Raw genomic sequence first — 17,543 nt, forward strand, 5'->3', positions numbered from 1 at the left:
CAGGTCTCCTTAAAAAAAATTACAATCTTTGAAATGCTGACCATCATACACATCTTGAAGCAGATCAGGTGTCGCTTCATGTTTACTGGTGCTGTGCCGATGAGAACACAAAAGCATCTTGATCACATCACATATTGGAACATATTCTTATGTCTGCCTTGTGGAGGTTGATGATGGGAGGTTGACGGTCACAGGAGCTACACAAGGAAACTGGCTTTTCCAAAAGTTTTTACGCTCATGCTTTGAACGAAGGCATTATAGGTCTGTGACGTTCATTGAACTCAGACTTTCTTTAAACAAATCCAGACATTCGATTAGGTCATTCCCGGTCTCATTGAGTGTCGATTCTGGCAACTGTCTTCCTTCTTTCCATTTGAGAAACAGCAAAGAAAGTTGTACCACCGCATTAGTAGCGTCAACAGCACCACCGGCTGGTGTGGTCTCGAAGGTCACATCCGCGGAGATTTCTCTCGCGTCGTCCTTATGCTGTGTGACTTCCTCAGACTCCATCTGCGCGGCAACATCACCTTGCTCGGTGTGCTAGGTAGAGTCACGTGCCAAACAAGTCAGAATGCTTTCTGTTGACGAGCTTTTTGAATGAGGAGTACAGCTTATACGTCTACCTGCAACCACCAAGACCGCAGAGCCGGCCACATTCATGAGCGTGAATTCGTCCGAAATGACGGAAAAGCTGTCGGAGCGAGAAAGTTCGCTCCTGGCACTTCGTGCAGACGTAGGTTGTAACGTCGCGATGCTGAAAATGTTCATATCGTCGTTAGAACCTGTAGAGACAAACGCTTACGCCACCTTCTAACACCTTCTACACTTCTACACTTCTCACGTCCATCTTTACAATTGTTTCGGGTTCTGAACATCAAAGGGATCGAGACCACAGGACATTCGGCGCCATGCCTCTGAGAACTGTCAGCGATGACGATAGTCTTCGGGGACCACTATTTAATTTAATTCAATAACACTATGTTTGGTTTTCAGCGCATTCCGTTTCTCTGTCCGTCTGTTTCGCTTTCTTTCTTTTTTTTTCTTTGCATGCGATTTAGCTAACTGTTACGCTTATTCCTGTTTACATAGGCGGCTTCCTTCATAACCAATCCTTCTGAGCTGGCAACTATTGTCGATACCCCCTCGCCCGTGTCTTGGCGTGCGCCGCTCGTTCTCATTCATTTGTTCACGCATTACAGGATTGGCACAGTTCCCCTGGATGCTCCTTTCAGCTTCGAAATAACGACTTGCCTGCGGTGAGTTGCTTTATGACTTTATGATCATTATTGTCAGTTCTTCTGTTCTGTCGGCAGGCAGTGGGCGACCGCTTCTGTTTGCTGATATTCGATAATGGCGAGAAAAAAAAAGTGCGTCTCAAGGAAGGTACATACGATGAGCTTATGGGAGCCATTAAGGCGGTGCATCACCACCGACGCTCTATGGGAATCCTCATACATTTTTCAACTCCCGTAGCGCCGCGAAAATTTGGTTGATCTCCGTGCAACTGCTTTTAAATGGAAGAGGATGCTTAGATCTAGTGCCTGATCGAAGCAGATTTTACGTTTTAGACTCAGAAATTTTTATATCGTCGTCGAAAGGTTTGCGAAAAGCTACATTTCGAGATTCCGCTCGCTTACAAAATAGCGCCGCCCAAAATCGAAAATCTGACTCGATCACGCACTAGAAAAACATATCAAGAACCAATACCAACAAATAGATTTCATCTTTGTTAAGCCGTTGACTCGGCACACGAGTTTTTGTTAGGTATGGTCATCCGTGGAGTACGCCGCTTTAGAATGGACAGCGCAGTGCTGCCATCTCTCATCGAGTGTGTCGTCACAAGCAACAACAATTTGACCGCTGGAAATGATATACCGCTGCACGTGGCCGGAAGACGACGAGGCCGACGTTGACCATGACGCGGGAGCACGAGCACTGGCAGCGTAGCCCTGTCCCAAATTGTGTTTGTTTGTTCAACGATGCTCATTTTCTCGGGGGAATAGTAGATGAAACTTATTTGTCTTGGAATTCCCAGTCGCAGCCACAGAAATGTGGAAGGATCATGCTTGTAAAAAAAATAGTGGCGCTGGATAGGTTATGCAGTGAAATCTTTTCTTTTACACTGGATGCCGGAAACCTGGCAGCGCTTTTAGCTCTCATCCAGTAGGATGTCAACGGGAAGGGGGGGTCTGTTGTTTCATGGGACAACTTTACAACAGTTATGTGAACCGCACTGGGTATCCCCTCGTCCCATGACGTGGTTAGGAGCGCGGATCAAGTGCGGTCCCCTAGACTCTAAGCATTTGGAATTTCGGGCGGCGGATGGAGCTGGTTGGGGCAGATTTCAGACACGTCCATATCGTTTAGTGTACAGTAAGGTACAGCGGACAATTTGGTGGGCAAGTGTGCAAATATGCTTCTGCTGAGAAAAGTTATTCGGGATCGAAGTTGAATCAGAATGGAAGCTGAAATGGAATCGGAGCACTTGGGACCCAGGTCGAAGTACGGTAAATAAATGGATAGAAATGTTGGCTCCCTCAGATTGAGAAATTAATCTCAGCGTAACAACGTCATGAGCGAGCACTGGGATGGCAGAAGCGTCAAAAACCGGCGGCACGGCATACCCACCGTGCCGTCTTCCTCACACCGTTACACAATGAGGGCATCAAGGCGGACACTGATGAACGTGAGCATATGATGCCAGTAATACCTTAGTGGTACCTCAGAAAGTTATACATGTGTAGTTGCTCGCACGATGAAGGAAAGATTACAACACCTGGATGCCTCCGCCTCGTGTGCGCGAGACACAAACCTTGCGCTTTCGTCCGAAGCAAAGCGTACAAAGGTTTCCGGCGTTTGTCTACGCTATTCGGCAAGTCTACGACGAACACGGTCTCAGTCGCTGTTCGTGCGCCGGCCTCTGCTACAGCGCTTCAGCAAAATGGGTTCTACAAGAGTTTACGGGACGCGAAAGCGTGACAGGCGACAGCTGTTGAGGATGCACAAGGTACGGCGTTTGCACGGTGCATCCGTCACGCTGGAAGGGGACCACTCGTCTACCGTTGCGTCGAACGACGCAAGTCGACACGACGACGCAGCTGCCGACATTGAGGAAGGGTCATCAAGCCCACCAGAAGACGGATCCGGTGCCACAGAAGGGAGACGGATTGTGGACCTAATGCATCTGTTCAGGAGCTTCAAGGCGTTCGGAATTCATCACCCTTCGAGTTACACACTTGCGGACATGGAAGTGGTTTCTGAACGCAGGAAAGGACTGCGCAGTGAACTAACACTGCAGTGCAAAATGTGTGGACTAAAGGATGTGGTTGACACTGAGCGCCCACCAAGCGTCGACCAAGATAACATGGATGTGAACACCGCAGCAGTTCTCCTGCCAGAGCCCGTTGACCCTCGCTATCCTCGAAGCATGCGAATTAGAGTTCCCGATTACAGAAGGAAGTACTGATTACGCTAAGCCCGAAGAATTGTAATCAGTGTGCCGTGTGCCTTTTGCTAATCGAGACAAGGTCATGTGATGTCGGCAGCCTCGACAAGGACGAGAAAGAAAGCTAGAGTGGATTTCTATAAGTTCATGTGCGGATAGGCAAGATGACACTCACACTGACAATTTGTTATGAAATGCTCTCACTCCGAGATCCATGAGCTGAAGGTCACTTCCAGACGAATGGGACATCAGAGACCCAGTTCACGGCATGCTGATCTGTACTTGGGCGAAGTCTGGGACCGTGGCTAGTGACAACCAGGATGAGCACAGCAGACCCGAATTATATACTCGACCAAACTGGAAACCTCCATTCGCACTTTACGTTCCAAGCAGCTGTATGGTCCACGCACACACATTTTTCTCCCCTACCCTGCTTTTCTTCCCTTTTCTTCTTCTCTTTTGCCTTTCTCCTCCTCCTCCACTGGTGTCCAAGGATATGGGAAACGCTATGCAGCCTCTTTGCAGTTTTATTTCATTTCCGTTGACTGTGCTAGTAAATGAAGCGTTTTGCACCACCACAACGTGGTCTGAAATTTGTAAGCCCAGGGTGACAGGAAACAAAGAAAACAGGTTGCGGTTTCGTTTCGCAATTTCCGCGTAATGTCGGTAGGCGATAACATGTCGACACCAACTTGTTTCAACCGCGTCGTGTCCAACCTAGGTTTTTTGTGTTACGAGAGATTTCGTTTATTATATGCGCAAGCATTGCCGAAATCACACGAAACGACTGGTGACTAAACCTTCGCCCGACACAGCACGGAATAGCAACAGATCAACGAATAAGTTCAGGAGACAGCTGGACAGCCTGTGCGCATTCAAAAGTCGCGCTACTAATTGTTCCGTCTGGCTGAGCGCGATATGTATGTTGAGTATTGGACTTATGTTTGACCAGCTCGCGTGGCTCAGTGGTTAGCGTGCTGGCCATGTCACGTCGAGACTGGGGGGTACCCGGGTTGGAATTCCGGTGCCGACTGTGCTGTCTGGGGTTTTTCCTGGGTTTTCCTCAGACGTTTCCAGACATGTGTCGGCACAGTTCCCTTACAAGTCGGCCCAGGATGCGCATTCCCCCAGGACGTCAGTCGTGACGTTGCCCACCCCTGTGAGGCCGACAACGGCGAGCCATTTCACCACCCACCACCACCACCACCACAGATCATATGTTTGCACAAGATTTTGCTTGACCCGTCGCGCGCCAAGAGAAAACAAAAATAACACAAAAAGAAGACGTTACACCAGCGGTACTGCATTTCTAAGCAAGCGCCTAAATGTTGTGAAGCGGTGACTGCGCGAACCATTTCGCTCGCTGCGCCATCCCTCGACTGTAGACGACGAAGTGCCGGCTATGATGCACCGCCGCTGTCGTCTGTTTCTTTTTCATCCACGTGGGTTCTCGTGCGTGAATAGAAGGTAGCTTTGCATTTATCCAGATTCAGGTTTATGACCCCGACGTCGACGACTTCACGGATATCGAGAAGGGTGACGAGATAAGCAACAAATCGAAGATAAAGGTGGGACGCAGGCTCGTTGCTCACACCAATGTAAGCTATATTGCACCAATCCGGCTTCCAGGGTTTTTGTACACATTTGATTTGAGTTGGGATGTACAGGGTTCGCCAAGATAAACTACGGGGTTTGTAACGAAGATAAAACAAATTAGAACAGTGTCGGAAAGCTAAACTAGATATTAGAAGACGTATTATGCCCCAAAATTTTATGTTAATAATGCCGCTTGGTCTGTTTCTCTGCGGATAAATCGTGAAAATTAAAAAAATCGCTGCTGCCTAAACAGCTATACCTGTGTTTCAGCTTCTTTCCGTCAGATGGCGAAACGGTCGAACGCGGCGTTGCAGAGTACGATTCTGCATTCAGTTCCACTTGTTCAGATTTCGATGTTGTCTGCAACGCCGCGTTTGACCGTTTCGCCATCTGACGGAAAGGAGCTGAAACACAGGTAGAGCCGACTAGGCAACGGCGGTTTTCTAATTTTCACGATTTATCCGCAGAGGAACGGACCAAATGGCACTATCGACATAAAATTTTGCGGCATATTACGTCCTCCAACATCTACTTTAGCTTTCCGACACTGTTCTTATTTGTTTTATCTTCGTTACAAACCCCGAAGTTTATCTTGGCGAACCCTGTATATTAACAGGTGCTGAAGGACGTGACCAATTAATCAGTTCCGTTTATTCATTTGCACAGGTCAACCATTCAATGCGCATTGAAAGTGGCCGTGTAGCAGCGTTAAAACTCGAGCGTGCTCGGGAAGTTCAATGCAGATCGGATTCGAGAAGGATCAAAATGCCCGTGTGACAGGGGTATTACTGTCCCAATGGGCTGTTGCTCTCAGCTTGCATGCCATGTGGTGTCCGATGATGACGAAACGTATGTAACATTTCCGAGTGACCAATGCGGGTCTCATCTTGGGTGTCGCATTCAAAGTGCTCTTGAGCGCATTTAGCTTACTAAGCCATGCTGGATTTTGTAAAACATAAGGGCGATTCGGAACGGTAGACTGGACGCCATTGCTTTTTATTCTATATAGGAACGCTTTACCAGAACCATCGATTTCGAAAGAGGATGTACCTGTTGTCGACAAGTGTGACCACTTGAAGTTTAAACTCCCGACCTTTGGCCCTTGGGAAGCAGTGCTCAATCGGAAGGCATCAATTGGCGGCGACGTTCGCCGTGCCATCGTGGATATCCTCTTTCAAGAATGCATGAAATTGGCGTTGTAGAGGAAACTTTCGTTTCATTTTGTTGGTCACTGTTGTTCCTGTCAATCCAACTGAAGAAATGCTGTTCCAGGTACCCTTCACACCGTCTGTATCGGCGTTCTGCAGAGCTGCTTGTACTTAAGTTTCCGCACTTGAGAGATAACTTCAGCGTGAATGGGAAGATGGGCGGACATGTGAGGAAATCTGTTCTTGAATATATTAAGGGCAGGGCACTTTTTCCCTTAATGTCTTTCCCATGCAGCCATCTTTTCCGAAGTGATCAAGTGCAAGAGCTTCGTGATTAAATTTATAGTTTGTGGTCAACATGGATAACCTCTTCACATTTACAGTACTCTTGGGTGGAGGCACTGAAGTGCAAATTTAAAAACATGAGGAAGAAATTGGACGACAACCCTGCAGTGCTGGCGATGCGTGAGAAACAGGGCAAAAAGCGAGTGAAACCACCCGAGGAAGCATGCCCCAATGCAACGAAACGGGTCTCCCGCCTTTATGTGAGTCATGCTCTTTGCATTGTTGAGTACGTCATGCATCACATTCTTTGGGACAGTTTTTCATTGATCGACAGTTTCTGAATAGGTTCGTCATTTTGCTATGTGTAGGGTCATGAGCATTTGATCGTCCTTAGAGAGACAGAGTAGTCATTGGAGAACCATAGGCAGTGGCTGATTTGCCATTCAGAGGAAGAAGAAAGCCAAGTCACAAAGGAGAGGTTTCTTCTTACAGCAAAGGGAGCGGCATGAAAAAATGATGAATGTGACCCTGGCAGCTGCGTTGTCAGAATTCCCATTCCTCGCGAGAGGATCAGCTGTATGCTATAGATTTTGACCATGTGTGTCAGTGCTCATTTCATATAGGTTAGATGCGTGTTCCGGAATCATTGAGATCTATGGCAGGGTGTCCACAGTTTTGGGGGGGGGGGGTCACTGTAGTGAAAGGTGCTTAGTCTAGATGCACAGTTGAATGCTATGTTATAATCGTGAAGTCGAGACTGAGGGGGTCAGTACACCTGGAGCCCTGCTACTTGAGCACACTTATCTGATTTGGCTGGGAACCTCTGTGTCTTGGGTTGCTTTCAGTCAGGCAGATGATCTGTAGTGGCCGTGGCTCACATTTTCAAACAGGGTATTGACCTTTGCTGTTGCAGTTAGGCCAATTTGAAACTGTGGCTGCACTTTTGGTTATATAAGGGCTTCATTGTTGCTCTCATGTCTCCAGGGCTGACATACTTTGTTAATACTTGCATTCGTCCGCAGCGGCTTCTGGAATTCAGCCTGCTGTGGAAGGTGGACCTTGCAACAGCATTCGAGAACGGGTTTCTGAGCCTGACAAACATAATCTTGCAGCATGGAGAGGCAAGTGAGGTGGTTACACTGTCTGCAAGCTCTACTGGTATGCAGTTCTTGTATTTAGACGTAGTCTTAATCTCGCCATTACATTGAATGAGATAACATGCACAACTTTTGCCTCGTATTTCCATTTTTTTAGGAATGATATGTGTGTTCTTTAATTTGCTACATGGTAATGCAGTGCTGGGGGCACTTGAGGTCATGGACTGAGGTGCAAGGAAAAGCTAAGCAACATCGTTTCCAGGGTAGGCACACCCACTGCCAACTACTTGATTTTAAGTCTACCATTCCTGCTTGTTGTCCATAGCATAGGAACTAAGAATCAAACCTTGCATGAAGGTGTGCCACTACTTGCGTCTCACGTGCGTCCTCACTTCTCAGCGGTGTGTGCTGCATATTTGCAGCATTTTGGACATTCCATATAGAGTACCCACTGGGATACCACAAGATGCTCACATTTCTCGAGCACGCCTTCGCAGGGCTGAGTGAAACTAAGCCCAGAGTAAAATGCATGGAGTTCCTCAAATTCTACATCCTGCACGGTGGACGAAACGAGCAACCCAACGAGAAATAACTTCAGTTCCTGGCCCATAGAAATATTTGCAATAAAATACTGTCTTTTGTACGTTATGTCTATTTATTTTGTCCCTTTATTTTGTCCCTTTTATGCATGATTCAGGTAAAATGGGGGGGGGGTATATAAAAAAAGGTGTGAAATAGTGCCATTTGGGGGTACGAAAATTACAGTTTAAGCAATACATATGCACCTTTTCAATGTTCTCGATATACTGCCCTTCGAGCCACAGAGTTACAAATGTACTCCATCCCAGAACGAGTGAAAAAAATACACTTCCTTGGTGGAGTGAAAATTAGAGTAAAAAGGAGTTCGCTATGGGACAAGCGATTTACTCCTTTTGGGCAGTTAATGTACACTTTTTTCTCTAACAGTGTACACGCGTGTCACGGCCGGTCATAGTGGTTTAAGAGCAGTGTTCCTTCATGTGTTCAGGCCGTTATGCCCTGCATGGCAGTTATGCATGGGCCCTGTATGCTTTTCGTCTCACTCGCACGAGTGTGAAGTTTCTTCGGAGCCAGAAGTGGAACGTACAGCAGCCTCACAGTTGCGCGGGTGTTCGCCGTGTATGACGCGTCTTCTTTCAGAACATCATCTACAATCTATATATGTTTAGTTCTATCAGACTCGTGTTGATTATCAAAGGAGGTAATATCACCACTGCCTCGCACATTCGTACTTCCTTTGAGTCTTTTTGCATACGCGCACCCTTTAGTTGGCACATAGGAGCACTCGGGAAGAGCGCAGGAACAGCGTCGCTCTGCAACACTTTTCCTTGAAGACTCCTAGCTCGTGCATCAGTCCTGCTCTGATATCGAACATCTCAGATTCGAAATGGTCGGAACATATACTCTGTGTGGTATCATCCCACTCATTCCCGTCTTTCGGAGCGCTGCCTCCCACTCACGGCGACGCGCTTTGCATCTCTCGAGAAGCCAAAATAGGCAACTCCCGACGCAAAAGTCGACTTGTTGCCGCAAGTTTTGATGACCACCTCGCACCACCACTATCAACACAATCACCACTATGACTCATTGTTGCACAAAAAACGAGAAAACTACAAGGCGTTCAACGGACACGAGCACAGATCTGGTACAGAACACGGCTCAGAGCCACCGCTCCTCACATGTTGAAAATCATTTTTGTGACGTCTGCGCCCTTTTTAGCCGATATATTCCGTAACTGCGTTCGAAGCATGTCAATAATCGCAAAAGTAGCATAAACCTGCAACAGATTTTCGAAGACTCGAAGTCTCCCTTTAAGGCCTTCAATCGAGCAATGGTGTTTTTCATTCTTTCAGCCCCCATCAACGAGTTGTTTACTGCACACTAGGAATTAGTGTAAGTCACATTGGATGCATCAGGCAATACTTGGACATTGTGCTGCTGATAGCATATTCTACCTGCCCTGACGTCAGAGCCACATGAGTTTCGGTATTTGCGGCGCCGATATTCTACACGTCTTTATTCCACCTTTTGCTATAAGAAGATAAAATTCAGGTTCACATTGATGGAAATAACTATCGTTTACATTGATCCAGCATAGTCCGAGGTGAAGTGTTCATATAGCTTTAAGGTAATGACAGGTACTGTCTTGCTCAGCTCAAAAACGCGGGTTCGATCCCGACAGACGACGGTAGCAACGTGGAGGGGCTGGACGTCGCTTCTACCTCTGCGTGTCCGAGATTTCTGGCGCACAATAAACAAAAAACAAAGAAAAGACTCCTTACCCCGCGGCACCTGCAGCATGTCACCAAACAAAGGGGGGGGGGGGAAATGTTTAATAGAGTGAAAGGAAAAAAATGGAAATGTCATCCAGGCTTTTGCCAGCTTGCTATTCCGAAAAAGAAACTGAAAAATAAACATACAGGAAGGAAAATAAAGGAACTGAGAATAAACAAAGGCTGTCTGAGTCACCTTACGTGTAAATCTACACTGAATCGCTTATGTAATACGTCCCATAGTTTAGTAGAGCACAGAGCTCTCTGTGCCAATGAAACCAACTGAGTGCTGCTAGCAGTCATGCATCCTAGTCCTCAGTACCTACGGAATGCATGAATTCGTACTGGTAAAAGTCGTCACACTAATGCTGGCTAGTACTTGTCGCTGATTTTCGTTATTCGGCGAAACTACACGTGAGTCTGCATGAGGAATTAGCGCAATAGACGTGCAATTCTGAGTCACAAGTTGCAGCGCACAAATGAAAGGAAAAAAAGAACGAATAAAGCGACCGCGACTGCGAAAAATACACGCAAGTTGTATCCAATTACTTGTCTGTTTTGTTAAGATGCTTAGCGAGGCAAGCAGCTGGTGCTGTGTTCATGAGACGCGACATGCTAAGCAGAGACCATGGTCTGTGCATGTCTATGACTTTCTCTTACGATATATATCTCGCTAACAAAATAGCGAACATAAACACTGATATTTTTATCAGTTGAAGGGCTTCGCAAGCCTTGCACACAACTGAAGCGGGATGCTAAGCATTCAATCCAATATGCATGAATTTGCAACTGTTGAGCACACCAAACTGGTATCGAAAATAGCTCGGTAACGAAACCAAAGACCAAATACTCCTTCAAAGGCGGAAACGAAACGTTGCGTTCCTCACGTATCAGAAACAGAAACTGAAATATTCTGCGGTAGCCACCATCGTTTTCAAGAAGGCACCCTTTGTGTGGCTTCGCTATGGTCAAATAACAAAGCCTGCGAAACATAAAAAAGGAAATTAACATGATATAAAAAACAGACCCCGGACGCAGTCACGCGTTCTCACTGCTAGGATCTGTCCACTTATACTCGCCACCTGGTTACACCGAACGTGACGCAATCGCACGGGGCCTAGTCAGCACGCTAAGCGCGCCACGTCGTGTGTCTATCAGCTTCTACCTCGGTGCGTGAGGGCTTACTAGTCGCCCCACGAGATGGCGATACTTCACCGGGGGAGCCCGAACGGAATATCGGGGGCGTTTGCAGGCATTTTCCTGTAACCCGGAGGTTCTATCACCACACCCCTAACAACACCTGGAGATCATACAAATACACACATCCTTTCGAAATACCTGCGAGAAAGGCAAAGAGAAAAAGAAAGCACACGAAAAGCCGGCAGATGTGTTTGTCACGAACACAGTATAAGGAATTCCAACGTCTCCATGAGATCAAACGCCCGTTCATATCTCTGGGCGCATGCCTTTGCGTCAGTGATTTTCGATGTAAGCGTTTTAACGGCTGTAAAAATTTTACAAATATTAACAAGTTAATGTTGTTAACGGAATTGTTATCGACCACGTACCTAAGTGAAAGTTGCGCAGACTCATGCAGTTGAAGTGTAGCAATATTTGGATTTGAAACAGCATATGACCCATTCGTCCGAAGCCCAACGCACCACATCCGAGACAAAACACTATCTCCTGCGGACGTTCGAAATACTTTCCAACGTCCATGTCCTGAAATGGATATCAGATGGACATCTCTGGGAGCTACATAAATGGACGTCCCTAACCGTACATCCGCGGGATGTACGGTAACGGCCGTTTGAAGAATTGTCCGAATAGGGTCCCTGACGGGATGTTGCATGGAGCATTATCAGAGGAGAGATAGAAACATGGCAAGGTGTGTCGCGCAGTGAGTTCGACTTTCGCTGAACCAAGTGAGTGCCTCAAATCAAAAGCAGTAAGAAACACAGACATTATCGTTATAGTGAGTTAATACGCCAAGCAGTTCTTCACTCCAGTGTTATCAGTATACGCAATCGCATTAAACTTAAACACCTCACCCTTTAGTTTGACTCGCTGGCAAAGAGGACTCTCGAATTTGTGGAAGCTCGCGAGAAGCTTTATATAGTATATGTTTTCGCTTTAGAAAGGTATGCAACTGCCTTTCTACGTTCATGGTTATATATATAGCTTTTTTGCTTTTTAAAACTTCGTGCTCATTGTCCATAACGGAAATACTAGAGAGAAACAAAGCGGTGCAACTGAGAAAAAAAGATGCAGTACCCGAAGCTCAAACAAAATGGCAGAAAAAAAAAACGCCTAGTAAGAATCTGTCCACTTACGCACAGCTGAATAAACAGCATCAATACGCAACGTACGCAACTAAGTGCCGGCATCTTCGTGTAACTTCCTGTGAGGACAAACGACGGATGTTTGTGGGAAAGCCAAACCGTGGCCACTCGGAGATGTGGGGGACGTCTGTCGGAAAAATGTCTGTCTCCCACCGAGATCCGAATTTCCGGGAAAGGATATCCCCAGGAACACCACGGGAAGTTTTATTCCGTTTGGGACAATGGACACATCATGGCCATCGCCAGAGCTCAGCAGCGTGGCAGAAAAATATTTCGGGAGGGGCTCTTTGGGGACTTTACATTGGACAGGAGGATTTCCCACTCGTTTCCCTCTCCCAAATGAACTATGAAAGGTACGATTTGGGGGTTGACCCCCTAACCCCCTAACGAAACAACCCAAGAAGAACGATCTTTTCATGGATTTGTTTTTCAATATTGTTTTTTTTTTCGCTTCTGGTTGCAAAAGCATCTTTATAATACTTCGACTTTCACTTGGGTTCATGAATTAGACTTGACCAGCAAGTACGTCGGTGTAACTTATCACTACCAGCATACTATTCCTGCGATACATTATGCTAGGAAAACGTCCCAGAAATGACGCGTGTGTGGACCCCGCAAGACCAATACGATTAATACGCAGGACTAATACGACCAGCATATCACGTCGACGGCGTCGTCCTTTGCGCATCATACTGACACGTAGACCACTGGAACTCACGAAGAGGATGTTTCGCTATACGCGCATGCTAAGCGGTCCTCATGGTGTGGTGGTGTAACACCTTACCGTAGCTGTAGGTAGGCGTCATCACGAGTAACGCATGTCCAGGAAAGCAGGAATGTGGGTTCAGATATGCAGTCCAAAGTCCACGCTGGAGTTAAGAAGGTGGGCGACAGCACAGCAAAACAGTTAAATGGTATGGTTGTATTCAGAAATTCAGAAGAAGCCACTTGTAATGCGTCCATAGAGACGACATAAGAGCCTAGTATTCCTGACGAAAGAAGCCAGTTTTGAGGCGTAACGGCGCCTTTCTGTTGGCATCCGCTGAGAACGACAGCATGCAGTTTTCGGGGTTCGAGTTGCAATACGCTCGTGTCCTTCACTCACAAGGCGCTATTTCAGAGAAATGCGGGTAGCCAACAGACGAGACGCGGTGTGTGTTCGGCGTGTGTTCAGCGTGGAATACCACTGCTGCCACTGCAGGAAGCGGACCATCGTCATGCATGCCGACCAGTACGAGGCGGCGACCCCTCTTGGTCCTCGAACACGGCATGAAAGAGCTCAGTATACACACGTATACTCAAGTATATCAGAGAAGTTTTGAAAACCGTCTATACGTTACATAAAATATGAAGATACCTCAACATGGGTGCAACGGCAAGCACCATGATGCTCCACCATGATGCACCAGGAAACGAGTGCGAAAGAAGTGATGTTGCTTTTTTTTTTTTTCGTTTTCTACTGAGACAGCTATGTCAGCTGCTATTTAATGGTTGAATACCGCGCAATACATTGCATATCCTACATAAATTTTCGAAATCGCTGCCTACGAAAGGCAATCTCGGAGAGTGTAAGAGGCAATATCTGTAAGAGAAAAGGGTAACTGACAAGAAAATTGCAAAAGCAGAGTCATGGTCCACGCTTACTCTACCGTAAGCGTGACCTTATTATGTATGTTGTATGTTCTCGTCAGAGAATGACTGACCAGAACAGAACTCCTCCGTCCCAGAACAGAACGTTTCCCAAAACAGAACCTTTATTCCTCCTCCTCTTCTTTTCTCCAATGTCCTACCTCCTCCTGGTCTACATTACTTCCCTGCTTCTAGATCCATCCCTCCGTGGATGGTATCGAACAATCTTTCCTATGAATGTCATTCGGTGCCCTTTGGTCCTTTATAGGTGATGGCCTTCAGTATTCCATGGTGAGTTATCAACTGTGGGACTGTGTAGGGACCACTGAATGGGGTGCTTCTCAGTTGATCAGACGGCACCTATCCGTCACTGGGTTTAGAGTGTATGCTGAGCAATGTAATGAAATACATCGAAAGAGCAGACCACGGACTATGAAGTCCCTTTCCATCAGCTCTCTCCACAAAGCCTTGAAAACGTCACGCCTAACAGGGCCAATGAGAGCACGTCTTCCGGCACAGCGAATCGGTGGGGTCGGCGGGCATCTGAAATGCGAGGCGGCGAGCAGACAGCCGGCGTCATGTCGGAATCGTCGTAATACGAAAGTGACGTGGCGTCGCTTCCAAGCAATTCCGGGGATTACAGCGTTGAAGAAATTGTGCTAGATGACGACCCTTACTTCATAAACCAACTGCCATTTGACCCTGCCGCAGGTGAAGGTGCAGACAGTGAAAACGAACCGTCCGATGGCGACGGCACTTTCAGGTAAGCCTGTCATATTCGATCGCTCATGATGATTGTGCACTGTCGGGCATTTTGACATTTGTCCACTTGGGAATGACAGATACCTCTGCACACGCTATACTCCAGTGGAACATGACGAACACCCGGTGTCGGATATCTCTGAGAGTGCAGGCACAGTTGTGCCGCCGATCACCCGCTCTTCAATGATGTTTGTCTGCGGAGGGAGCTCGCTGGTTTATGCACACATCTTTTGTCGTGATGACCGCAGCATGCGTACTCTCGAGTTACTTGGCAATATGTACAGTGTCAAAAAAACTTCTCATACGTCGTAAATGGCGTGATTTAATTCCAATTTCATTTCAAGCACATGGATAATGCTTTACTAAAAGTTTGCTGCTCTTAGTCAAACAAATCAATATTTTCTTCTTCATTTTTGTTTCACACAGGCGCCTCCGATTCACTGCGTATTGCTCCTTCACAAGCTGGATTTATGAATACCTTGGCATAAGAAACCGAAGGCAGATACCAGGATGTGTTGTGCGCAGAATCAGGACGCTGTACCCATTGACTTCATATAGTGGATAATACGAGTAACATAAGGGTCAAGTGGGCCACTGTACAATGCAAACGAGCCATACCTTGTACTGTAGGACGCATCATTATTATCATTGGTAATAATAATAATAATTGGGGGTTTACGTCGCGAGACAACTGAGATCATGAGCGACGTCACAGCGGTCGGTCTGTGATCTCGGGATCAGAAGGCGAACACGCTACCGACTGAGCCACCGAGGCCGGTTATTGTCATTGTTGTTTTAGCATGTTCATGAAAGCTACTTTACTCTTGAGAAAACGTAACTGTGTACCCAATCAAAAGAATATCGATGGTTCCTGGTTTTCATAACCATATGTGGTGAAGAAATGTTGCAGTGTGAAGGCACAAATTATTGAGTGGTTATACTGGTCATACTGTTAGTCATATGTGTATGCATTCATAGTTTCGAAAGTTTTAACCCTTTGTTCAAGAGGTATGTCTCACAAGCAGTGTAGACTTATAGTCAAATATTACAAGTACAGTAGAATGTGTAAATAATTTTAATTGCAAATCATTCTGGAGTACAAACCAAGGTTATCACACGGCGAGGACAAGCACTGGTGCTTGTGTAATGCACGTTCTGAATAGTCTATTCAGCTTCACCATAGAGAGGTTTCTTTTGTACCACGTTTTTCACCCATGTTTGAAAAAAAAAAAAAAATGATACTCATGTCTTTTGCCCTCAGCATGGATTTATGCTTCATTTCTAAATGGAGGATATAGAGGTTAATGCGAATGTGTGTATTACCATAGTTTTATCTCCTCATGTGTACATGAAAGTTTTGTGAACCTGATACAAATATTAAACGTGTCGAACAAAAGCTGATTACATTATGTCAGTAGATTTTATTTCCCTCTTTCTTGCTATATTTTCAGTTGCTGTGCGGAGAGCTGGCATTTAGGTTCATGTTGACAGAGTGGTAACAGGTTCTTTCCTTCCATACAGTATAGGAGCAGTGCAGATGTGAAGCTTGATGTGCAGAAAAAAAGAAAAAAATAAGACCAAAACAAAACAAAAAACTTATATCGTGCCCATGTCAGTTCCCAATACCACCATATCCTTGAACCCTTGGAGTGTGTACTGTAACTGTAACTGGAATTGTACTAAAAGTCACAGTTTGCATATAGTTCATTAGATGCCGTTCAGAAAAAGTTACTAAAATTGAATTTAAAATAGTTCATTAGAATGAGCAACACAATTCGGAAAAGTGTTTGCAGCTGGACCAAAAACAATAATGTGCGCGTTGGTGCGTTCATAACAACAACAACAAATAAGTTAATGATAATGAATGGGGAAATTCGCCACGTAAGGTCGGCCCACTACCCCAAGGCGTTCATAACGCAATGTTTGTCTCTGCATAAAATATGTGGTGGCCCTGTAAAGGGCCTTTTTAGTTTAGTTTCAATGGCTCGTTCAGTGTGAGACGCAGGTGGAAGCCTCACTTCTGGAACCTAAAAATAAAAATTCACAATATAACAACATCAAGCCCTGACAGTATGCGAGCAATATCACTCGTAGAGGCTGATACTGCTGCATAAGCTGCCGGTTTCACAACATGAACATTCACTGTGACTCAGAATTCACATGTCATTCACCGTACAACACAGATATTAAACTTTCCTAATAAATGGAAGCTTCTCATACTCACCACCTCAAGCAAATTCTATCAAGCTGCTTGTCTCCACCTGTGATAGAAATTCAGCGCTTGATGTTGGACAATATGATGCATAAAAGCGTAATGCCGAATGGGGCTATTCTGTTGGAAAGCTGCCTCCTTGGCTCTCTCTGGCTCACAAAAATGATGGTGAGTGCATGCTGGGTTAAATGAGCAAAGAAAGATGGGAGAAACTTTTTGTGTATGAATATAGCAGTGAATTTGACTGCCGCAACCTGAAAAGTTAGAGGGATGTCGTCAAAAATTTACGCGGGGTGCTAGTGGGGCCTAAGGGGGTCTGGTACATCACTGCCGGCCGCGGTTCATACGTATTCCGATGCACATTTGCAGAAACGAATGGCTGAAATCCGTGGAAATCCGAGGAAAGAGCATGAAAAAAGCGTACTGCCGTACATACTTTTTGTTATATTGTTGGGAGTTTATCCCCGAACAGCACAACCGCCATCTCGTGAGATACTCTCCGCTTTATTGTACGTGCTTACATTCCGAGTGTATGTTTATATTGAGTCATCTAGATCTTGCGCGTCTCGACGGCGCGCAGTCTGATCTTACTCGAGCCACACCCAATCTACCTGGAGCCACTTCGTGGCCTATTATATCAATGCGCCACACTTTTGTGGGGCTTCATTCGAGATTAACTGAAAATGAATGCTTACCGGCGCATCCCGCACATCGG

General features: G+C 46.1%; 1 protein-coding gene across 6 annotated transcripts; it reads left to right on the forward strand.

Moving 5' to 3' along the window:
- Window positions 1-4,883: 4,883 nt before the first annotated feature.
- On the forward strand, window positions 4,884-8,214 carry LOC135383541 (uncharacterized). 6 transcript variants are annotated; one of them, XM_064612955.1, is made up of 7 exons: window positions 4,884-5,043; window positions 5,708-5,890; window positions 6,051-6,416; window positions 6,573-6,734; window positions 7,497-7,632; window positions 7,729-7,834; window positions 7,897-8,214. In XM_064612955.1, exons 3-6 carry the CDS (start codon window positions 6,222-6,224, stop codon window positions 7,797-7,799), a joined length of 564 nt encoding a protein of 187 aa, XP_064469025.1. In that variant the 5' UTR covers window positions 4,884-5,043; window positions 5,708-5,890; window positions 6,051-6,221; the 3' UTR covers window positions 7,800-7,834; window positions 7,897-8,214. The 6 variants fall into 6 exon arrangements, with proteins under 6 accessions (XP_064469025.1, XP_064469026.1, XP_064469027.1 ...); XM_064612956.1 differs by having other exon boundaries at window positions 7,929-8,214; XM_064612957.1 differs by having other exon boundaries at window positions 7,994-8,214.
- The last annotated feature ends 9,329 nt before the right edge of the window (window positions 8,215-17,543 follow it).

The sequence above is a fragment of the Ornithodoros turicata genome, chromosome 2, assembly GCF_037126465.1.
Source record: "Ornithodoros turicata isolate Travis chromosome 2, ASM3712646v1, whole genome shotgun sequence".
NCBI classification, from domain to species: Eukaryota; Metazoa; Arthropoda; class Arachnida; order Ixodida; family Argasidae; genus Ornithodoros; species Ornithodoros turicata.